Source organism: Rhinolophus hipposideros (assembly GCF_964194185.1).
Source record: "Rhinolophus hipposideros genome assembly, chromosome: 3".
Taxonomy (NCBI): Eukaryota; Metazoa; Chordata; class Mammalia; order Chiroptera; family Rhinolophidae; genus Rhinolophus; species Rhinolophus hipposideros.
The window spans coordinates 103,846,162-103,863,282 of NC_138049.1; the positions used below are offsets into that span (position 1 = coordinate 103,846,162).

At 43.9% G+C, this 17,121-nt stretch overlaps 2 protein-coding genes across 6 annotated transcripts in view; one reads left to right on the forward strand and one right to left on the reverse strand.

The window, feature by feature from the left end:
* Positions 1 to 17,121, reverse strand: part of ANKS1A (ankyrin repeat and sterile alpha motif domain containing 1A) — a 170,933-nt gene that overhangs the window by 75,091 nt on the left and 78,721 nt on the right. For all 5 annotated transcript variants that reach the window (XM_081043212.1, XM_081043211.1, XM_081043208.1 and 2 more), the window contains 3 exons: positions 16,609 to 16,808; positions 11,330 to 11,422; positions 6,546 to 6,666 (listed from right to left, as the gene is read on the reverse strand). In XM_081043212.1, the coding sequence (XP_080899338.1) occupies positions 6,546 to 6,666; positions 11,330 to 11,422; positions 16,609 to 16,808 (414 nt within the window). The remainder of the gene's footprint in view (positions 1 to 6,545; positions 6,667 to 11,329; positions 11,423 to 16,608; positions 16,809 to 17,121) is intronic.
* Positions 12,410 to 12,840, forward strand: LOC308495331 (large ribosomal subunit protein eL42-like). Its single transcript, XM_081043320.1, has one exon. It carries the CDS (start codon positions 12,440 to 12,442, stop codon positions 12,758 to 12,760), a length of 321 nt encoding a protein of 106 aa, XP_080899446.1. The 5' UTR covers positions 12,410 to 12,439; the 3' UTR covers positions 12,761 to 12,840.

The following is a 17,121-nucleotide window of genomic DNA, read 5'->3' on the forward strand; positions in this document are numbered from 1 at the left end:
GTACAGCTTCCATCCCGTCACCTCATTCAGAAGCTCCAACAGCATCGCACTGTCTCTGGAATAAAGACTGACATTTGAGATCCAGTATTCTAAGACCAGTTCTTTTTCCAGCCAAACTGGATTACTTAGCATTCCCCAAACATGTGCTCTGTCATCTCCCATCATCTTATGCCCCTCCCTCTGCCTGAATGCCTTCTTCTTCCTCCTAACTTCTGCCTATTAAGTAGAATGCTTGATTTTGGAGTTCACCTCAAATGCCATTTCTTTCATACAGCCATCCCTAATCTCTTACACTAGCATAATGTATCCCTTTTCTGAACTCTAAAATTACTTTCGTATGACTTGATGTGAATTTAACATATTCTGCCATTTATGATTACTTTATATACGTCTCATGTATATGCGTACATATGTATATAAATGGCTGTCAATACATTTGGAAGAAAATAGAGATGTATAATTCACAAGGCTTGGACTTGTTCTATAATGGAAAGAAAAGTGAACTATTCCAACTCAGAAATATAAATTGATAGAGCAAGACAGTTACATAGTGGGGCTTTGGGTAGGAACTCCTCTAATGCAAGAAGGTGAGAGAAGAGGAAGCTGCTGAAAATAAGGCATAATTATTTATATGACTTAATGTGAATTTAACATATTCTGCCCTTTATGATTACTCATTTACATTTTTTGGTTTTGGGTAAAGCACCCAAATTTACTTCTTGGAACCTACCAGGTAGAGCTAGCCTGGATTTCCAGGTAAAAATGGTGGCCTGAATGCAGGTATCTGTTTAATCTTCTTCCTAAAGTCTTATTAAACCAGTAATAGTAAAAGTGGGACTGCAGATAGAAGCACACATGAGAATCCAAGCTGGCAAAGGCAAAAGCCAGATTTACACTACAGAATTCCCTAAAGCCTCAGGAATTGGCAGCACTCTGGATGTGGGAGTAGAGGGAGAAGCTAAAATAACATTTTCCTCCCCCTCAACAGGACTGAGGTCTTTATCCTCGTGCACAAACTTCACACAAACCTAAATGCACAGCTCTCAGGCATATTGACTTAACTGCATCTAGAAAACCTCAGAAGTGTAGCTGTGAGCCAGGAGTCCACGTGGATCACTGTTTTCAGATAGTCATTCATCACTGTCCGAAGCTAAGTGGACTTAAGCACTATTAGTGGATGCTGCAGAAAAGCACCACAGAGAACGATGACTCTTGGCTACTTTCCCATTTGCCAGCAAACTTGGAAAGTGGTCTGCTGTTTCTTTGAATAGTAGTATGTCTAGAATGTCCAGTGGGCAAGGGGTTAAACACTGAAGAGAAATAAATGACTAAGCCACATGAAACAGGAAATATTGTTCTTAGTTATGCTGGCCCTGTATAATGATTTCAGAAGATTTCTTCTACATTTGAAACAAATTAAATGACAGAAGAAGACCGGTTGGATAAAACTATTATAAAACCATCTGGGCCTAGTGCCTTTTTGGGAGGGATGGGTTTTCTACCTCAGGAATCTTCATGAAGCTTTCTACATTTCTGTCAGTTTTTGTCACATCTACAGACACAAATGGAATTTCTGGGTGGGAAAATTCTTCAATGTGAAGGATAATCCCGCACAGGGTAAGATGCTTAGCTTTCCTGGTCACCAGGAACTAAATGCCAGTAGAAACCCACCTCAACTAGTCATTGTGGTGAACCAATTACTCTCCCAGACAATTCATCCCAGAGGGGCGGTAGCAACTCTTAACTAACCACATAAAATTTTTTTCTATAAATTCTCTTACTATCAATTTTTAACATGTCTGAATTTGCGGTTACACGTACGCTTCGTATTATTCCAATATGTTGATTTTTTCTCTTTTCTTGATCAGAATTGTCAGAGATCTTTAAAAAAACAAACAAGTTTGCATTATAATGATCAAGTCTATTGCTTTTTTGTTTTTTTACTTCATTATTTCTGCCTTTAGTTTTTCTTTAGTTAACTGAGGTGTAACGTGTGTATACCACAAAGTATATGAAGTATACTATCTGCTTTCATCTTTATTAATTCCTCTGCTGCTTCCTTTTGGTTACGTTTTAGTCTTTCTTGTTTTTTAACAAATGAATTTAAGGATATAAACTTTCCTCTGAGTATCACTTTGGCCAAATGTTATCAATATTTATATGAAGTGTTTCCACTACTAGTAATTTCTAAGTAGAAAAATGGGGGGGGGGGGGAAGGCAACTCACAAGACTAAATATATAATACTAATCAAGAAGGTAAGACGCTTAACTTCACTAGGTCATGCAAGTGCCAATTTCAGAAGACACCTTTTTTGCTTAGCATGGTGAAAACTACTGAAGAGTGATATTCTCTGTTGGTGAAGGTATGAGGAAAAGAGTGCTCATTCACACGAAGGGAAGGTAACTGAGCTCCATCAATTAGATCCAGACACACACCTACACTCTGGCGAATTCTCCTTTCTGTAAACGCCTTCTAAGAAAAACTCTCATAAGTATGTAAGAATATGTGTACAGAATGTCCACAGCAGCTTAATTTATCACAGAGAAATACTGGAGGCAACTTAAACATCCATCAACTGGAAAATGGAAAAATGAGTCATGGGATATTTAACAACCATTAAAAAAGAATAACGCAGATTTTTTAAAGAACAAAGACAAAATGATCCCCGCAATCTATAGACAGGGTAAAACAAAAACAAGCTTGCAAACCAGTTTGTAAAATATGATCCCATTTTAGCTTAGAAACAAACAAAACAATCTCACACAGTCACTTCTGTATAAAGACAGCAAATGGCCTGAAGCATACACCATACTTTCAAATTGGTCACCTCTGGCAGAACTGTGCGTAGCAGACAGGTGAGAAGAACTGGAGCATTTTATTTGTATTCACTTCTGTATTATTTGAATTTTTTTCCCCAGTGAGCTAACACAAATGTAATTTTAAAATGTAATTGAAAAGCTCTCCCAACCCACCCCTCACTCTGTAGTTTCCTGAATTACAGTAAAGAGGGCTGAAAAGTCTGGTCGTCTCTCATGAACACGGCCCTTTAAAAATGGATAAATTAATTTATAAAAGCTGCCTAAGATAATGACATTAGTGCAAATGATTTGCCTCACTTTCACCTACCCTAGCAGGCATTCCTTTCAAGCTACAGTGAAACTGGCAGAGCCCATTTTCATTTTTAATGTCTCAACTCTTTTGTTTGAAAGCTCTTTGAGTGATCCAAGCAGCTAGCCTGGAGGCAGGCACACCCCACAGGCGATGGCTCAATTACTTCTGCTTCCTGCACCACCCACTCTCGACTGTTAGCCCAAGATGGCAGAGCTGGAAGACACCAAAGGAAAGGAGGACTGATTTGCAGTCTGAAGCCCTCCTTGGCAGTTCCCACCTTCACCTGGAGATCTCTTGATCTGGGGATAGAAAATTCCTATCACGGGCACCTGGCAGCCAAGGAGACTGGCCCTATTTCTGAAGTTCATCTGGCTTTCGTCTTTTCTTCCTGTCAAAGGTTGAGCCTGCTGTCTTGTAGTGGTTCCAGATCAAGCCTTTGAAAGAAAGAATTGGGATCTCCCTCCTTCGTGATGCTAAAGCTTCTTCCCTCACTAAGAACTACTTTCAAACAGAGCATTAAATTAACTAAGTACTTGTGCTTTAAGGGTTAGTTTCAATGTGATTTATTGTCAAACAACTAGAGAAAGTACTGGTGCTCTACTCCACTCTCTCTAAAAGTTTGAATTAAAAATCTACCATGTGTTTGGAAGATCGGATACAGTTAAGATATGAACTCTTCCCAAACTGCTACATAGATTAAAAACAACTCAATAAAAAATCCCAGTAGGACTTCTTTTTTTAGAAATCAACAAGCTGATTCTAAATTTTTGTATGAGAAGGAACTACAATATCTAAAACAATTCCGAGAAAGAATAACAAAGTGGCAAAGACAATTCCATGAAGAAAGGACAGTCTTTTCAACAAATCCGCTCAATTGGACATCCACATGCAAAAGAAAAATGAACCTCACACAAATAAACTCAAAATGGATCATAGGCCTACATGTAATACCTAGTCATAAAATTTCTAGAAAAAATATAGGAAATACATTTGTGACCTTATCCATTTAAAAAAGGGATAAATTGAACTTCATCCAAGTTAAGAACTTCTGCTCTTCAAAAGACACTGTCAAGGAAATTAAAAAGATAAATCACAGTCTAGGAGAAAATCATGTATCTGATGAACTTGTGTCCAAAATTTATAAAGAACTGACAACTCAATAATAAGAAAATAAACAACCCAATTTTTAAAAAATAAATAAAAGACTTATTTACAGACACTTCATTAGAGATAAGAATGGCAAATAATCACAGTAATGGATGCTCAGCGTCATTAGTCTTTAGGGAAATGCAAATTCAATCCACAATAAAATACCACTATACACATATTAGCATAGCTAAGAAATTTTAAAACCTGGGCCAGCCCGGTGGCTCAGGCGGTTGGAGCTCCGTGCTCCTAACTCTGAAGGCTGCCGGTTCGAGTCCCACATGGGCCAGTGGGCTCTCAACCACAAGGTTGCTGGTTCGACTCCTTGACTCCTGTAAGGGATGGTGGGCTGTGCCCCCTGCAACTAAGATTGAACACAGCACCTTGAGCTGAGCTGCCACTGAAGCTCCCAGATGGCTCAGTTGGTTGGAGTGTGTCTTCTCAACCACAAGGTTGCTGGTTTGACTCCCACAAGGGATGGTGGGCTGAGCCCCCTGTAACTAACAACGGCAACTGGACTTAGAGCTGAGCTGCGCCCTCCACAACTAAGATTGAAAGGACAATAGCTAGACTTGGAAAAAGTCCTGGAAATACACACTGTTCCCCAATAAGGTCCTATACCCTTTCGCTAATAAAATCTTTAAAAAAAATTTTTTTTAAACTTGACAATATTAAGTGCTGGGAAGGATACATAACAACCGTAACTCTCATACACTGCTGATGGGAATGAAAAATGGTACAACCATGCTGGGAAATGGTTTGGCAGTTTCTTATAAAGTTAAACATATATGTATTTACGAAGGACCCAGCAATCCCTTTCCTAGCGTTTACCCAAAAGAAATGAAACCTATGTTAACACAAAAGCCTGTATGAAAATGTTTATAATAGCTTTATTTGTAATTGCTCCAAACTGTAAATGAAGCAAATATCTCTCAGCTAGAGAATGGATAAACTGTGGTACATCCATACAACGGCATACCACTCAGCCACGAAAAGGAACAAAATACTGATATATGCAACAGTACGGATGAATCTCTAATGAATTCTGCTAAGTGAAAGGGGCCAGGCTCAAAGGGTTCATTTACATGATGTATGATTCCATTGATACGACATTCTAGAAAAGGCAAAGTTATTGGGACAGACATCAGAAGATAAGCGAGGGGTGCAGGAGTGACTACAAAGGGACACAGAATTTTTTTGTGTGATGAAACTGTCCTGTATCTTGATTATGGTGTCAGTTATATGACTGTTATTTGTCAAAATTCACAGAACTGTACACGAAAAGGGTAAGTTTTACTGTATCTAAACGATAATCTTAGTTTAAAAGCTCCAAATGGAAACCATAAAAAACAAAAAGCAAAATTAAAAACCTACCATGAAAATAACCACAAAGTTTCTGCACGCTAGAAGAGAAACCTTTCAAACAGGACTATTAAAATTAAGATCTACAAAGTCACACACATACGACACGTTCTCTTTGCCACCCCCTACCTTCTGACAGGCCTAGCAAAGGGTACTTCAAAAGAAACCATCACAGCCCCATTCTTACCTGAATCATGGACTAGTTTAGGATTGAAAGGAGGCACTTATAACACCCCGTGAAGGACCCGACCCCTGCAACTCTAGAGCTGAGAAGAGGCCACAGAGTTCCCTCAAACTGCATCGCCCCTCGTGTCCTTTCCAAGGAGCACAAAGGTGGTCACAGATTCTCTAGCAGAGCACACTCACCTCTGTTGTGACTGCGTTTACACTGCCTGGCTGGATCTCAGTCCTGCAGCACTCACTCCCTCACAGAGAAAACTGAATTTTGCAGAGGCGATGAAAGTAGGCCAAGGCGACAGAGCATTCTAGTTACCTGGTGGCAGCCAATCACGGGCCCCTCCCCAGGAGTGCCTCCCTCTGAGGTCAGGACTCAAAGCGGAGTCTGTGCCGTCAGCCCGAACCCAAAGGGACCAACTTGTTGGGCTTGTTTTTCCACAGCACTAACTTGAGGCTTTACGGCTTGAGACCCCAAATCAATCTCTGCCACGGCACTGCCAGTCTCTCACAGTTCTCACCTAGTCTGCCCGGACCTTTGCCTTGCTTCATGTGCGGAAAGGTGGCAGCCAACGGTAGCCCAGAGTATTGCAAACGAAAGGAAAGCGATAACACAGCCACCACCCCAGACTGCCAGCGAACCACACTCCCCATCCCAAGGAACAGCAAATCATCACGTCCTTCCAGCCAGGATGACAAACTAGAAAAATCCTTTCGGAGTTGTTTCTGAGGGGGCGGGGAAGGTACGTACCTTTTGTTTTTCCATCCACTGACACCAGCCTCTTTGTCTCCGCTGTTAGCAGGAGCTCATAAGGGTGCTCGTCATCCTCCCTGGCTGTCCTCCCCTGAGGCCAGGGTCTCAGGGCCGAGGCCTACGAGACAAAATGCACAGTACTTTTCAGGCTGCAGGCTAACACCAAAACAGGTTACGTCAAACAAATTTGAGACTGTTGGCTCCTTTTTCATTGGAGACGAAGAGAAGGTCAATAACTCGAGTGTCACGTGGAACTGCTTTTCTAGAGACGCACCTGTACCTCAAATTTCAATGGCTTTTGATTAAGACACGCCCCCTTCCTTACCTAATTTTATCTTTTAAAAAACCACAAATAAAATCCAAGGAGCGCCCCTTCCTTCCTCTCCCATCTCCACAGCGTCTTGCACGATCTCTTTTCTGTGGCTGATGCTTCCAGGTGGGGACAGAGGCCTCGCTCTCCACGTCTCTTTCCTAACATGCACACATACTACCCTAAGGCTGGAATCCTTCCCACCTTCTCAACTGGGAATCAGAATGATTCTGACCAACCCTGAATGACAGGCATTTACAAAGTGCTCTGTAAGTCCTCCACGTTTGTGAGCCTTTCTTCATAGGTCCTGGGGGTTATAGGGAAGAATTTCCCAAAAGCCAGCATCCTGCCACGTTGACGACAATATAATCTTAATTCCACCAATTTGGGTTCTGAGAACAGTCAAGTGGCTAGGCAGTATTATTTCGGTGGAGAAAAAGCAGCTCTGTGTGCTGAGAAATCCTAATCCAGGCTGCAGGTGTCTTTGATGAAGTAACTAGACCAGAGCTGGCTCCTCCACCTGCCAACCGGCTTGAGTCAGCTGAGGGCCTGGTGGCCACGGCTAGTCATGGTGCCAGAGTGGCCAAGTTCAAACCAAGCCAGAAATACGAGGATTAACGCTATAGCCACCCTGAGAGAAAGAATAGACCCTGGCTTCCTTCCGAGGGAAATTTTGGCTCATCTGTCCTAAGCCTCCAACGTGTTTCATAAGCAAATTAAGAATAATCACATTGCATCTATCAGAAGAGGACACGAAAGCACAAAATCTCTTTTTAAGCAGTCTGGCTGGGTATGGGTGACACGTTACGAAAGGGGGTGAAGGAGAATCCCCAGTTCCACCTAACACATAACGGTACCTTGCAAATGTGTCTTTGGCACACACAGAAAACCTCCTCCTTCACTGACACGTTCCACAGAGCCCTGGAAACAAATCAGGTTTGTGACTGCTTCTTAGAGGCACAGCTCACCGTGTTACAGTCTAGTGAGACAACAAGGAAGCTGGCGTCTCAGACTGAACCCATGCCTGCAGCGCCTGTTTGCTAACAAGGCTGCCACTCTAAAGGCAGAAGACAGCTTCCTTCCAAATTCTGCCAGACACAGCAGGAACCTCCACCTCCTGGAAGCCACCTGGAAGCTAAAAGTTCTTTATTACAATGAGCCGTCTGCCTGCATTACTTATTCCTTTGCCTCTTCATAGGAACACAATTAAGGGACCAAAGGAGGACCATTAAAGAGTTCATTCAGTGTCAACTTAACACCAAAGGCTTCACAGACAAGAATTGGTGTTCTGCAGGTTCACATAGCTCTCCCTTCGGCAGAGCCCTGGAAAGCTGACTCTGCAGAGCGTTGTGCACACAGCAAAGGCTCTCGTCCAGCTCCAAGCAGGCCTGTCTCAGAGGTGTCTGACCGCCTGGAGGCCCAGCTCATAATATCCTTTCTCCCCAGGCAGGACAGGGCTGACGACTTCCATCTGGGAAATCAGGCCCACGGACCTGCGTTCACTTCACGCCTGGCTCTTATGCATGACAACTGGAAGCAGAGAACCAGCAAATCAGAGCTGGAAGGGACCCGAACCTTTATAGTCCCAGCTAGACAGCACCTGGTTCCAGCTCTTCCATTTTGCAGGTGACAAAACCCGGTTCCCAGAGGTCTAGGGACTTGCCCAAGGTTACAGAGACAGCTCTCAGCAGAGCCGGGGCCAGAAAATTCACTTCCCCTGATTCTGGACCAAGCTGGCCTCATTTTTTCTAGGAAATGTGATTTCTCCATCCAATGCGGAACTCTTTCCCTCCTTCAGATGTCTAATGGGAGTCCCCACTCATACCCAGAAAACTCGTAGGGTGATATTTTTTGAGTGGTCTTGGCCCCTGCCAGCTATGGGATTAAAAATCTCACAATAAAGCAATAAACTGCTTTTCTCCAAGCTTTCCTAGTTCCCACTCAAGGAGCCCTGTGTCACAGTAAATATGGCAATAACTGATTTTCAACAGAAAGGAGTCTGCTCTTTACTAAATTACTCCTTAATCTTTTTTCCCCTTTCTTCCAGGGATGGCAGTAAATCAAAGCCCCCCCCCAAAAAAAACATATTCAGTTGCCATATGGAAAGCAACATTTTTGCTGCAGAGAAAAGCTACTACCAGTCACCAGTTAACTATAAGCAATGGAATGGCCAGTCTGGGGGTGGGCAGCTTTCTGGGAAGAGCTATCACAGCAGCTGCCACTTCCCATGAATGTCAAGCACATCTGAGCACAGTGAAGCCTGTGGTCAGTCCCATGTAGGCTGTAGCCCACTGGGTGGGCAAAAACATCTAATGGGGGGGGGGCGTGCACACATGTGTGTACGTGTTTAATGTTTCTACGCCCCGCTCTCCTGGAGCCAGGTACATTCAGCTTCCCTGAAAGGCTCTAGGGGTCATCTGATAATTACGAGCCTCGGCAATAAGACACGAACACTGGAGCAGATTGCTTGCCAAATACCAACGTCTTGAAGCTTTGATGAAGCCAACGCCAAGTGGGCCGTGAAGTTTAGGACAGTAAAGCTAGGGGAGTGTAAGAAATAAAGGTGGTGAAGACCAAAGTCCAAAGAAACAAAACACCAGTCCACTTTTAGAGAAGACTTATCCATTAAGACTATAGCACACAGAATCTGCCTGGATCATTAAAAGGCTATGACCGGGCGGCCGGATGGCTCAGGTGGTTAGAGCACGAGCTCCCAACAACAAGGTTGCCGGTTCAATTCCCGCATGGGATGGTGGGCTGTGCCCCCTGCAACTGAGATTGAAGACGGCAACTGGACTTGGAGCTGAGCTGCGCCCTCCACAACTAGAGTGAAGGACAACGACTTGACTTGGAGCTGATGGGCCCTGGGAAACACACTGTTTCCTAATATTCTCCAATAAAATGTATTAAAAAAAAAAAGGCTATGACCCAGACCGTATGAACTCTATCTATATTTATGTACTTATAAACATCAATAAGCAAAGCCAGGGTTCTCAGTCTTCCAAGTACTGACTCTCGTGGTCCAACTGACCCAGAATTCCAGGCTATTAAGAAACAGTCATGGGGGGTGTATCTCAGACAGAGCGACCCACCCAGAAGAGTAATGTGGTGATTCCTCCCCTACCTCTTGACACAGTTATTGCCAAACTGTATGTTCTAGAAAGCCTTGGGAGAACAGAAAGTCCTGGTTGTCCAATATTTCTTTAAGAGCTTTCCCCCTATCCTGGGGCATTAGGAATTTTAATCCAAGTCCGTGTTAAACAGGCGCCATGAGGCATTTATACAGACCCAGCCCCAACTGAATATGCTCCGCATTACCAGGGTCCTCCTTATAAAAAGGGAGTAATGAGGCAAATTTCTATGTAAAGACATGCAGGGATTTACTGCAGGCACTTGTGTCTGCAAGCGAGGTATTATTCCCCAGAGGCTGTAATTACAGAGACCCCTTAGCTGAGACACGATAATAAGCATTTTTTAATTAAGAGACAGAAAGAAGGACAGAATTCGCGCCTAGCATAGAAATCATCTCCTATCTCCGACACTGACTTTTACACTCTTAAAAGGGCTTTCTTGCATTTATACATTTTGTTAAACTAAAGTCATCCCTCTGATTCCATGTGTGTATATTAAATAAAAGAACCCGCTTCACTGGATGGCCCATGGCAATACTGTAAAAAAAACTAACTCCTACTTCTAGGTATAAAGTAATGAGACTAAATTGACTAGTTTATATTAGCTGATTTTTAAATTAAAGAACTAGAGGGCACTGGATGAGCTACAAAATAAACTACTGAAATTATGTGGGATTTCAAATAAATACTAAATAAACATTCTCTGAGTGATAGGAAGTGTTAAAGGAGCATTTTGAAGATGAAAGATCAAGGAAAATATCATTTTCTTCATAAACCTATGTGACAAGATTGAACTATTTGCCCCATGATAACATTTCTTTTTTAAAATGATGGAATATTCTTTTCAAATAACCTTTGATTCCTCCACCTCCACTACTCCTATTTCTCTTCTAATTGAGTCTTTATCACCTTTTCCATGTTTGTCCTAGTGCATACTCTTCATGTGAAATGAAGAGGGGAAACCGCTAAGACAGAACCACCAAAGCCTGCTCGTATGACAGAGTCCAGGGAATAGAATCATTAGAGGGTACTGTACGTTTTATCTCAAGAGACAACACGGGCACAAGAGCAAAAGTGAGACTGGTTAGCACATCGGAGCAGGAGAAAAGGTGCATGCTTTCCTTTCCTTGTGTCAAGGTAGATCAATTATTGGCCTGTCTGCTAGAGAGCACTATTAAAATTCTGTGAAAGGTCTTGTTCCAGATTACTGATGTACACGATACACACCTACTAATCCAAAAAACCGATAAGAAATGAGAAAGCAAAGTCTTCTTTAAGCACACACTGACACTTTCGAAAAATCCTATTTCAGTGACGGGAATAAATCCATCACCCCCTACCTCAGACGCTGTCAAAGGAAGAAACTTCTTATCTGAGCGGTCGTCCTCCTCTTCATCGGGGGGTGGCTTTGCTGGAGGCGGTGGACGTTCTCTCTGTGGAAGAGAAAACATAAGGACGTCACCATCTCTTTTTTCAAGTTTGGGTTAACGCTCACCTTAGCCCTTGGACATGGAAAACAGTCATGTGAAGAACTCCCGAGAGACCAACCAAACTCAAGGTTTAGCTTCTGAACAGATGGAGAACCCTACATACGTGCGTGTGAACACACACACACACACACACACACACACACACACACACACACTTCAATTAGCGTGCTCTTTGCCTTCTGATGTTTATAGCAGAGATTATAAATGCCTCTTTCATATCCTTGACCACACTGAGAAGCAGCAGCACTGAAAACACGTAACTGCCTTGCCAAAAAGGTCCTTCATAATACTGATACATAAAACTCTCATATAGGAAAACACATGGCTCAACTTTCAGGCTCCTCTAAAAAAAGGAAACAGCGGGTGAAAGAATCAACTTGTCAAAAAGTTCTAACAAACCAGAGTTATTAAGGAAGAAATGAGGAACGTAATCAAGGACAAAAGCATCAATTCCTGCTCAAACTTTGATGGCATCCCCATCTATTAGCAAAAGCTCATACTGGTCTCTTACCCTTGGTCACCTCCTTCAATGATTACTAGCATGTATCATTAGCATTTGAAAACCATATTTCATCTTAGCCCATTTTTAAAAATAATGTTTGTCAGTTATCTGCCCTAGAGTAGGGGTTGGTGAGCTTTTTCCTAAAGGGCCATAGAGAAAATATTTCAGGCTTTAGAGTCACCTCCGCCTGTGTACTACAGAAGTAGTCACAGAAAGTATGCCAATGAGTGAGTGTGGCTGTGCTCCAATAAAACTTTATTCACAAAAAGAGGGAGCTGTTTGTGGCCGTAGTATGCTCTCCATGCCCTGAAGCAAGACACTCACTGCAGAGAGGTTGAGTTAGATCCTGGGTGGTCAATTTCAAGATTACACAGAATGGAGGCGCGAGCGGAGATAGGCGAGGAACGTGTGCGCTATTTCCCGCCAGTTTCCATCGTGTGGACATCTCTACCGTAAAGATGGTCAATGTGCCCAAAACCCGAAGGACCTTCTGTAAGAAGTGCGGAAAGCATCAGCCTCACAAAGTGACCCAGTATAAGAAGGGCAAGGATTCCCTGTATGCCCAGGGAAAGAGGCGCTATGATCGGAAGCAGAGTGGCTACAGTGGGCAGACAAAGCCGATTTTCCGAAAGAAGGCTAAAACCACAAAGAAGATCGTGCTGAGGCTTGAATGTGTTGAGCCGAACTGCCGATCCAAGAGGATGCTGGCCATTAAGAGATGCAAGCATTTTGAACTGGGAGGAGATAAGAAGAGAAAGGGCCAAGTGATCCAGTTCTAAGCTTTGAGATTCTTATTTTTGAGAAAAATGTTGAAGGTTTAGAAAAACACCTGTACGAAAATAAATGCAGTGATATTCTTAAAAAAAAAAAAAAAAAAAAGATTACACAGAATGATCTTTGGTGAAAGAAAGCTGAAGAGTGGTTTGCCACGGTACCTGCAGTACTGTCAACATTGCTTCTATTCCAAAGCTTGATAATCAACGTTCCTACAGGGAAGGAAGTGGGGACCTGAAACGGGAGTCGGCTTGCAGGCTCGTTCCCTGGCTCGCAGGTGAGCTTGCTGTGTTGCGAGGACAGGAGTATTTAAAAAGCCAGGACGGAGGTGAATGCAGAATTATGTGAGAGCCTCAGAAGAAATCTGCAAGGAAGATACTCCTCATGTTTACAGAGCTGCCAGAAGTAGTTATCGTTTGGCACCCATGACCTCGCTACTGAAACACTGCTCGGTATTATACAAGGTGTGATCAAACAATACCGTGAATGTTTAAATTTAAAAAAATATACTACAGTAAAAGACACATTGCCATTAATCCCCCTCACTTATCCCATCATTCTTCCCACTTTCTGAAGCAGTTCTGGAAGTCCTCTTTCGTGTCTTTAGTTGCGCTGTCGTGGCTGCCTCGATGTCCTGAATGATTTGACTTTGGGGAAGAGCCAGAAGTCCCACGGTGCCAGATCTGGTGAATAAGGTGGATGAGGACACACCGTAATGTTTTTATTTGACAGAAATTGTCATATACCAGAAGCGATGTGTGATATAGAGCGTTGTCATGATGGAGGATGATTGATGGCACACTTTAAAACACACCTTCTCTCAACCGTAGCTCACACCCGACTGACTGCACCGAACAAGTTGAAACTTGTCACACACTGTTACTAAGGTTCGGCGCCTTTCCATTGGATGGCACTTGGCAGCAGCATTCACCATATTCTGTGATCACAACGGAAAGACTCGTGTCACACATTGCTTCTGGTACAGCAATTTCTGTCAAATGAAAACATTACGGTGTGTCCTCATCCACCTTATTCACCGGATCTGGCACCCTGCAACTTCTGGCTCTTCCCCAAAGTCAAAATGACCATGAAAGGTAAACGTTTTAAATCGATTCAGGACATCGAGACAGGCACAAGAGCGCAACTAAAGACACTCACGAAAGAGGACTTCTAGAACTGCTTCAGAAAGTGGCAAGAACGATGGGGTAAGTGTGTTCAAAGTGAGGGGGAGTATTTTGAGGAGGATTAATGGCAATGTGTCTTTCACTGTAATAATTTTTTTTTTTTTTTTTTTTAAGGAGGCACAGCTCACAGTGGCCCATGCAGGGACTAAATCAGCAATCTTGGTGTTATTAGTACCATACTCTAACCAACTGAGCTAACCAGCTACTCCAATAAATTTTTTTTTTTTTAAGAATCTTCTTTTTTTTTTTTTTTAATTTTATTGGGGACTATTATGGAACAGTGTGATTCTCCAGCGCCCATCAGCTCCAAGTCGTTGTCCTTCAATCTAGTTGCAGAGGGCACAGCTCAGCTCCAAGTCCAGTTACCATTTTAAATCCTAGTTGCAGGGGGCACAGCCCACCATCCCATGCGGGAATTGAACCAGCAATCTTGTTGAGAGCTCACGCTCTAACCAACTGAGTCATGCGGCCGCCCTTCCAGCAGCTCAGAAGCAGCTCGTTGTCTTCAATCTAGTTGTGGAGGGCACAGCTCACTGGCCCATGTGGGAGTCGAACTGGCAACCCTGTTGTTAAGAGCTCGAGCTCTAACCCACTGAGCCATTCGGCTGCCCCATAAATTTTTATTTTTTTAAATTTAAAACTTTCACCATATTTTTTGATCACACCTCCTAACTTGATAAATCAGTCACTCCCATAGTCCCTGGAATCCAATGGATGCCCAATGTCAACAACTTCAACACAGATTCGTAAGTTCAAACCAAACAGAGCAATTTAGACCAGATTCCCCACTGAGTCCCCCTTTCCCCACCCTTTGCTCCGTAAGGGTAGGAACAAGCCTGGTTCCTATGACACTTTCTAAGGTAGGGAATAGCAAAAGCAGCAGGCCTATAATCTACACCAGTTAGCCAATCTTGGGACACAAACAGCTGAGGAAAAGCAAACATAACAACAAAGGACCTATCCTAGAGGCCTCCCACAGCTGAAGGAGCCTAGAAGGAACAACGTGAAAGAAAGCCTTTGGTGGAAGGTGTGATCACGGGACACTGGAAGGAAGGACAAGCAGGAGCCTCCTTTTGCTAACGTCAGAACTCTGGCCCGGGGCCTGGAATACAGACCTGATTTATACATAACTTCTATTATGTTTATAAGATGTAGGACAGTCCCTCGGCCACAGTTAATTACCAAGGGCCAGGAACATAGCAGAGCCACAATATACTCAAGTGAAAAGGGCAGAGCATGCACCCCAAGACGCATCAGTTTCTACTTAGAAGGACCACAGGAGGCTGGATTCCCAGAACAGGATGGAACAAAGACTGTAAATCAGAAGCTCAGCCCCAGGAGCTTGGTTGTTCAAAGCACCCTGCAGTAATAACCCTGTGTTCTTCTTGCAAAGCCTCCAGCGCCCTCTAATGGGCATCATCTGCAAATACCACTCCACGCAATGCCTTCCTCGCCGGTGGATATGTTCAATTCATTTGTCTAATAGTGAAAGAAGTGAGAAAACCAGCTCTGCCCACAGCAGCACTATGCCAGCGGTGCTCGGCAAAGGCACTGCTCTCACTGCTCTCACAAGTTTTACCACAGCCTTGATCACACCTCGGGTGGCTACCACAAGACTGCTAGGCCTCTTCCAAATCCACACTGGGCAGGGCAAGGAGCCTAACAGAAAAGAACACCCAGAAACATCGGGCCACGCCCAGGGCACACCTGAAAAGGTCGAGGATCACCTAGCAGCAGCCAAAGGATCATCAAAATGGTCATAAGCCAGATTCAGAGCAAAAGGAAATAGCCAGCTTCTCCCACAAGAAGAAATAATATACACACGAAAATATGCCTCAAGGTGGGATTATCACTGGGATCCTGTTAGACCACTGGCCAGGTCAATAAAAGCACCGTGCTCAGAACCTCAAATTACTGTGCCTGGCTACGCAGGATGGATGGCCAGTGGGAGCCCTGATCCAGGCTTAGGCTCACAGTAAAACCCAGGGGAGGAAATGGGGGTCAGGAGTCTGGAGAACAATGTACAAGGCCAGAAGTAGAAGCAAGTAGAGAAAGAAACAGTGAGACAGGAAGGTGGGCCGTGCGAAGGAAAAACTCAGGGGTGTCCGCATGCCATTATTTCAATGGCTAAAGGGGTTAGAACTGGGAAAAACGGGACGGCCACATACTAATACTAATACATGCGATGTCTGATTAAACCTTGCTACCACCCTGCCGAATACAGAACTCTGTCCAAAGCCAAATGGATAATCCTTTGAAGGCAAATGGAAGGTGAGCATGTGCTCACAGGAACCTATTTCAGTGAGCTCTTTCGCCATCTGAACTGCTCTCCAGTACACAGCAAAGACCCCAAAGGCAGAAGCAGCATTGAGGCTAAGTAGAGATACAACGCATTCATTTGCTCTCAAGCCAAAAAGTCACAGAAAGATGCAAGCGGGTTTTATTTACTGCAATTGCAAACACCGAACTTCCATCTCGATGCCAGCGGTATCGCTGACCCCCACTGAGCAAGAGGGAGATGCGGGAGAGCCCAGAAGGACCGGGGGAGGAAGATCCAGGCCTGTGACATGCGACGTGGCACCAGGGCTCACACTTCCTGTCCCCGACACCGCACACAAGCACAGGGGACAACGTGACCCCCAGGCTGCTGAGGGCCCCCGGCCACATACAGGCCTCACTCCAGCAGCTTTTGCAACTCCTGCTGCCTCAGCCTCCTTGCTCACGGAGTCCCGGTCGGACGACCGCCCGCTGGCCATGCTGTCCAGCGAATGGCAGGAGACGGCATTGTACAGCGCCTCGTAGGGGCCTTCCTCCTCAGCGTTCACGTCAAAGTCGATGATCAGTTCAGTCACTGCCTTCTCCACGTCACCTGAAGAGGACAGGAGAGGACCAGAGAGTCAACGAAAGGAGGGCACGGTCTCACATTGCCAACCACTGCGACCACCAAAAGCCTCTTCAATAACCTGGACCAACAAACACTAATCCAGTGCAGGAAAATGAATGACTTCTTTGCTTCATGGACAGGAATAAACACAGAGAATTTTTTTATAGCCTGAGAAGTGAACAGATTTTTCTCTCATTCAATATGGAAAACCCTCAATATCTATGAGAGGTAGCTCCCAAGACCTTCATAAATCCCCAAATACCTCAATATCATGAGAGCATAAAGTTAAACCACAAAA

What these genes read in the sequence shown, in the direction of transcription:
- LOC308495331 (XM_081043320.1), top strand. Translation starts at nt 12,440, where the DNA reads ATGGTCAATGTGCCCAAAACCCGAAGGACCTTCTGTAAGAAGTGCGGA.